The following is a 7,108-nucleotide window of genomic DNA, read 5'->3' as shown; positions in this document are numbered from 1 at the left end:
GGGGGTTGTGGGGGGGGAAGAACTATGTGCAGCCCTTCGGAGGTTTTCAGGTCTTAAACTCTTGTGAGATCCTTGCTTCTGTACAATGATCCTGGAAAACCAAAAGCCTCTTCCTATTCTAATTATCTACAAATGAAAATATGGGAAAAAGCTGCTGAACACCAGGAATGCTTCAGGGAATGGTCCTCTTCTTGTCATCTATCCAAGGTACATTTCATACTGGGGCCTGGACCGTGGATGAAGCATGCAAGGAAAACACCAAGCTCCAAAACTCCAGGAGTTGGATTCTGGCCTTATGTCCAGGGGAACTCTTTGACCCAAACAGGCAGAGACCAAAGGCCTTCTCTCTACTTTTGAATGGGCAAGCCATTTTCTGTATCTGTAAACCAGAAGCAATGCCTGGCTTACTTACAAGTACTGAAGGGAGCAATTTTCTTGTGATACACATAGAATTAAATATGTGGTCGCTGAGATAGCACTGTGGGTTAGAATACGAACTACCTATCTGAGAAGAAGCTCTATATCTTTTGTTCAGTTGTGGTTGAAGATATTAGGAGTCTGGGATTATTAACTCCAAAGGCAAAATTTTATTTACAATAACAGAACTGTATATATATATATATATATTTTTATGCTCTCAAAATATAAAAGCCAAAATTACATATACTTTCACAGGTTTGTTGCTTTGTCTTTGTAATAAACAGCTCAGAAAAATATTTATTGATCAAGAGTTGCCATCTATTCAGCAGAGGTACCAGAAAGCCTCCACTCCTTTATCTCCCACACAGAATGGTTCTCCTATCTCCTCAGTTCTGTCACCTTCCAATGTGTGTGAATCTAGACTCCAACACCACTCCATGACTAGGGATCTTAAGACTATATATGCACACACACATACACACACACACACTAGACACATTAAAACTTATTAAATAATTTTATTATTTCCTCCTTCATATTGCTAATAGTAGCTCAGGTGTAAGCATGTTAGAAAATCTGAAGGAATAAAACATTTTGGTTTACATAAAGCATCTATAAAAATATCTATTTAGAAAACAAACATCTGATAATTACACTGCCCAACCAGCTTTAAGAGTGCTAAAAAACAAAACAAAGCAAAACGATATAACAAAATCCCTGCAAATCAAATGAGGAGGCAAGATAGTTTTGCTAAAGTTTTGTTCATTTTGGCATTTTAGGAAACTGACCTGTACTAATGAAATTTAAGTCAAAGTTATGGTCAGATAATATGAGTAAAAATATACAGCTACTTAAAGGCATTCTTCAAACAAAACCTGCTTTGTGCTTAGAACAGTTAACAGCACTCAAGATTATAAAACTTCCCAACTTTTCTAGTAACCGTTCTACAGTAGCAAGAGGTATCAAATGGAAATGTCAGTATACAAAGCACTTATTTAAGAAATATCAGCACAGTAAGATCCGTGGTTAATCATCTTCTGATTCTCTTAAAACCTCCAAAGCATAAAATGTTTGCTTGTTGCTCAGTAGCTTTAAGCCATAACCAGTAACTGAAAAAGCTCTTGTTTATCGAGTAGTAGAACCGTGTGAAGTGCTAGTTATCAGAACAGTGTGAAGTGCTAGAAGTTTGAATAGCCACTGCTCACCACATTCTATCACTGCAGCCTGATGACGAACCAACTCAGGGAGGTATCTCTACCAAGGAAAATGCAAAGCAGCCAGAAAAATACAAGGATGCCCTCATATGCCAGAGTGCGAAGGGCAGATGGAGTTTCTTGTATAAAAGACGTAATCTGTGGTTTAAAGTGCCTATGAACAAACATGGAGTACAGTGTGGACCTTTTCAGTACAAAGGCAAGAATGGTTCTGCTACTTCATGCAGTATTCAACATGGACAAGCAGGTCTCGATGCTCGGTGGCTGGGTATTGTACGCTGCACTTGGGACATTCCACTAGGCTTTCGTTGAGTGCAGCAGTGGGACTTTTGGGTGAGGTAGCTTTCACTCTGTTTTCAGGTTCTCTCTGGAGTGGGAATGGCTGCTCTGTAAAGGTAAACCCATGGAGCTGCTTCTGCAAAACAAACGTCAAATGAACACCATTTGAACATAGGACCGAGGGTGTGGCAGTGGGAACTGTGTCCTACACCCTGTGCGTGTGTGCCGCAGCCCTACAGTTTATATTGGATTTCTGCTCATTAATATTTTTGTTGTTATTGTTTTTTTTTTTTTGTTTTTTAAGACAAGAGTTTCTCTGTGGAGCCCTGGCTATCTTGAACACACTTTGTTTGTAGACCAGGCTGGCCTCCAACTCAGAGATCTGCCTATCTCTGCTGCCCAAGTGTTGGGATTAAAGGCATGTGCCACATCTGCTCAGCTGCCCATCAATATTTTAATGATAACAAAAGACGTACTCATAAATCACCTGGGTAATGTAATTACTCAGGGATGTAATGAGTTAGTGCTCATACACATAGGCTTTGCTAAGAGGCACAGAGTCGACTGTAAAGGAAAGACACCATTCCTTTCCCTTTTCTTAAATTCACTGCACAAAATAATGGGATTCATCATGACATTTTCAGAAACGTGAATCCATCTGCTAGCTTTGTAAAACAGAAGTAACTTAAGGAATAAAGACATCCAAACACCCCAGCAGCTGGGAGGCTGAAGTGGGAAGGTGGAGGGACCAGCCCAGCCCTGGGCAGCGAAAGCATAAATTAAAACAGAGCAGCAAAAAAACCCTATGCGGAACTGAGAGCAGCGAAGACTGTCAGCAGCTCAGACAGGCGAGCAGGACAGGACACAGCTTTGACACTTTGCTTTTTTAAAAAAGGATTTAAAATAGCCAGGAAACTCTAAAAATTTATATTTTATAGTACATTATGAAGATATTTATTTTATTAATATAAAAGTTTTAAGTTACTTAGCAATTATTTTTTTCCTCCCCTTAGGAACTAGGAGTTATATTTGTAATATTTCCCTATTTCCAAATATTCTGTAGTTCTAAGACAATATATGAATGTGCACTAATGGGACATCTGGGCACAGAGATACACACAGATTCATTAGAAATACAGAAAAAGAATGTCATGCTGCCCTCTTTTCTACCTTCTCCCCCCTCTGTAAACTACTGTTGGACACCTCTAGAATGGCAGCACCCACCCTGGGTAGGGGATGATCCCAGACACCAGTAAAGTTACCTCTGAGTAAGAGGACCATGACACCTCTCCTGAGTTCTGAACTGATGCTGTACAGTTAGGTGCCACATAGAAGGCAAATACTGATTGGAGATAAAGTTTGTTTTAAGCTACATTACTGGTTTGGGAACTGAGCTGACACATAAGTTGGGAGGTAGCAAAAGAAGAATGAAAAATAGGTTTTTCTTTTTTTTTTTCTTCCCACTGTGTGACCCACTTCAGTGCCAGCAGCCTATAGGCATGGAGGCTGGGCAATGGTTAGGAGCCACAGTTTGCTCTGGCATGGAACACTATGAGAGGCCCAGAGGAGCAAGCCTGCCATAAATCCAAATCCATGCATGAAGAGTAAGTTTTATAGTAGCCATTCAAAGCTTACCAAGGACTCCAACTGTGTTATTTGGCTTTTTGCTTTTCGGAGTTCCTTAAGAATCACATACAGTTGATGCTGCATATTCTGGCGGTCCAGTTTTTCATTTTCAAAGTCTAGAGTACATGCCTGCATCTGGAATATGTCAGGACAAGACAGTTAGAGCAGGTAGATCCTGCCCAGTTCTCTTCACTGAATGTTCACAGTCTTTTATCAGCACAAGAATACTTGCTGGGCCTTCTTATCAAGAACTCATCTGAGCGCAGTGAGATCATAAGTAAGTGAAGTCGATGGCTCAAACACTGGTTTATGAACTAGCAAAGCCAAGGCCCAAGGTATGATGAGCAGAAGGCAGCTTAAGAAGCTGTGGTTTGGGGTTACTCCTTCACAGTCTTGGAATTTTCGGTGGGTGTGGAAAAGAGGGGGAAAGGTGGCTATTCCCTGATTTGAAATATATTAAGAATTTCTATATACATTCTGAGAATGGATGGTGTCCGCTCTGCTTGAACTTACAACCTGTCAGAACAACTGCCACACCTCTAAGACACAGTTTGGCCTAAGGACAGTTACAGATACGTGAAGGGTGCAGAGTTGGTTTACAACTTTCAAATACTTCTCCATAAAACAGTATAAATACCAGGGGAAGTTGGTTTTTCCCAGCTGAATGAACTTTTGAGCACCCACAGGAAGTACCTGCTGTTCCAGCAGAGCTACCCTGGTCTGCTCCTCTTGGTGCTTCAACAGAGAATCGTAGAGAATTCGGACCTGGAGGACACAATGAGAGCCTGCATTATCTCACCTGCTCCTCCCCAGACAAAGAACCCACATCACTCATCCCACCTCCAACCAGGACAACACCTGCTGAGCATGACAGCTCATCCCAGCTCATTATTTGAGGCTTTCTACTTAAGCAGGATTAACAGCAGCATCCGGTCTGAGCTCCGGGAGCAGCCAGAGTGATGGGCACAGCTCTGTGTGACCATGCACCTGTTCCTGGAGGCTTTGGTGTCAGCAGCAGGTTAACAGAGAAGGATGTGCCTCATCTCATACACTTGTGACAGGGAAATTTTTATTTATTTCTATTTAACCTTTTCTAAATATCAGTACTCACACCTATCAATCAAAGTAAGCAGAGTGAAGACAAAGGAAGCAAATGTTAGGATTACTGACTCTTCCTCAGCTCTCAACTTCTGCAGGATATTAAAAATTCTATTATAGCAGCAATAACCGCCATTGGCATCTACTTAGTTTTCAAAGTGCTTTCACATCCCTCCTCAGTTGTCCCTTACAGAAGAAGCTATCATTCATTTGATAGTGAATGCTGTGTGAGTCAGAAAAGATAGGTACAGATTTCACTGTTCTTTCTATTCCTCCATGCTTGCCAAGCGAAAGTTATATTAATGACTTTCTGTCATAGTAGTATTCAATTCTAACACTTCCAAACCATGCTGTCTCAAATCTAAAAGAGAATCTGAAGGCGCTATGGACATTCATTTGAGCACAACACCAGCATACTCGGGTACAGCCCGGGAATGACTGGATCCCTCACTGCCTTTGGCTCAGCACAAGGTCTACTCTCCGCTGCCTCTGGCTCCGCACATGGTCTACTCTCCGCTCAAGCCTTAGTACTGTGATCTCCACTGATAGGGAATCCCCAAGTCATTGCAGAGTCCCACCATCAACCCTCTGGCCAATGCCATCACTTCTACAAGGCCTCCATGGGCCCTTTCTTTCTTTTCACATCATCCTGTTTTATCTTCCTGAGCTTATCCATCTATTTAGATACTTCATTCATGGTCTGCCTCCATGCTAAAATATGAATGCCCAAAGGAGGCAGGGACTGCTTCTGTTCCTTGCAGCTCCCAAATGCTCTGGGCTTCCCGACTCTTAGTTGAATTCCGAAGTACGGAGGACTCAGGCTGGCTAACCTGAGATAAGAGCTCCTCAGATCTCTTCCTCTCCTCTTCCAGTTTCCCCTTGTAGATACTGCTCTCTTCCCTGAGCTTTTGGATTTTCTCTGTCTTATGCTTGTCCTCTTCCAGGTGCTCTATGTCTGCCTTTCGCTGAGAACTCAACAGCTGATTTAAATCTTCAACTTCTTTTTGAGTTTCTTCATATTTCCTTCGAAATTCATCAAGTTCTAAACGCAACTGAGTTACAGTTTGTCGTTCAACTTCAAGATCTTTTTTGGCATTTTCCAAGAGATGATCATATTTTTGCTTCTCCTCTGTAACAAACAAATTGGAAATTAGCTCGGGCTACATGGTAAGTACCAGGCTAGCTTGGACTATGTAGCAAGACTTTATCTCAATCCATCAGCTACCCACCCCCAAAAGGCAACTGGTACCCAGGTCAGCTCTGGAGGGAATGAGAACTTTGAGAAAGGGGAAAGGTGTTCATAATTCCCATGATGGATGGATGGCTCTCTCACCTATGGCTTGTGACCTCTTTTAATCTCAAAACAAGGGGGAAGGAAATAGACTTGCCAAATGCTATTTCTTACTTCAAGCTTAAAAGACATGATGTTATTTTACTTTCTAACACATATCTATAAAAAAAAAAGTCTAAATTTGATGAATCACTCCTGTTGGAAATGTCAGGCTTATCCCAAAAGAATACTTTTATAGCTCAGTACCTTCTGATTCAGCCTTTTTCATCTGCTGTGAGAGGGAAGCAGTGACTGTCTCTGTTCTCTTTTCCAGCTCAAAGATCTTTGCTAAAAGCCCTTTAACGTAGGCCTCTCGCTGCTGGTCGTACACAAGCCACTGCTGGTTTTTCTCCAGAGCCTTATAGTGAATGAAAAATTAACAGCATAGTAAAAAGTCCAGAACTAAGAATAGTCTCTATAACATTAAAGGGAGGGGTCTCCATAACATTGTCTTTTCTAATATATATAGAAAATCTGATGTCCTATAAGTCACTTACAGGCAGCCACCGCATGCCACATCCCTTTAGAATACATGACAGTCAGTTTCCAGGGAATTAATTTTGCCTGTTAGCTAGAATGCCCCTGGGGCAGGCACAGAAATAAGCTGTTCAAAAATCTCACTTCTAGAAAGAGCTATGGTACTAACACTCACCATCCCTAACCAGTTGACTCTTAGAAACTTAACCAAATCAAAACAAAAGGAGTCTGTCAGCAGACCAGCCACTCCTAGAAGACACATGCCACTCCTCCTTGCTACCTTTCACCCAACTGTGCTAGGGAAGGTGGGCAGTTTTGCTACTGAAAATAAGGAATAAGAGGCAATAAGACTTCAAAAGGAGATCTGTGCCTCCTGGATTTCAGACAGTCGCTGGTATCCCCTAACTCAGACGTGTTCCAGATCAGTCTTTCCAATCATCAACACGGCCTCACAATTAGGCATAAAGGTACCCCAAGAAATGATTTGTAAATGGTTAAGATTGGGCATTGTCTCCTGGCCAACACAATGTTTCCAACTATCCTTGTTTAATGTTTTACATAATAGAGAGTAATTGAAGGGTTTCTCTCACTCTAAGAGCTGAAAGTGTTAGGTAGGGATTCCCCTCTGCCTGCCTCCAGCAAGAACCAGAGAATTAGCATAAGA

The 7,108-nt window shown here is 41.7% G+C and overlaps 1 protein-coding gene and 1 non-coding gene across 7 annotated transcripts in view; both read right to left on the bottom strand.

Annotated features, from left to right (window-relative positions):
• Positions 1-922: 922 nt before the first annotated feature.
• The window catches only part of Cep55 (centrosomal protein 55), a 17,899-nt gene continuing 11,713 nt past the window's right edge, over positions 923-7,108 (bottom strand). For 5 of the 6 annotated variants that reach the window (XM_031390206.1, XM_031390207.1, XM_031390208.1 and 2 more), the window contains 5 exons: positions 6,175-6,325; positions 5,468-5,766; positions 4,233-4,304; positions 3,549-3,674; positions 923-2,049 (listed from right to left, as the gene is read on the bottom strand). In XM_031390206.1, the coding sequence (XP_031246066.1) occupies positions 1,849-2,049; positions 3,549-3,674; positions 4,233-4,304; positions 5,468-5,766; positions 6,175-6,325 (849 nt within the window). In that variant the 3' untranslated portion in view covers positions 923-1,848. The remainder of the gene's footprint in view (positions 2,050-3,548; positions 3,675-4,232; positions 4,305-5,467; positions 5,767-6,174; positions 6,326-7,108) is intronic. The other variant, XM_031390211.1, reaches the window with a different exon arrangement.
• LOC116104320 lies at positions 3,375-3,510 on the bottom strand. Its single transcript, XR_004123827.1, has one exon. It is a non-coding gene; the product is annotated as a small nucleolar RNA SNORA42/SNORA80 family (small nucleolar RNA).

This window comes from Mastomys coucha, unplaced genomic scaffold, assembly GCF_008632895.1.
Source record: "Mastomys coucha isolate ucsf_1 unplaced genomic scaffold, UCSF_Mcou_1 pScaffold21, whole genome shotgun sequence".
Lineage (NCBI taxonomy): Eukaryota > Metazoa > Chordata > Mammalia > Rodentia > Muridae > Mastomys > Mastomys coucha.
Note: the sequence above shows the minus strand (reverse complement) of the source record. Positions and strands in the feature narration are given on the sequence as shown.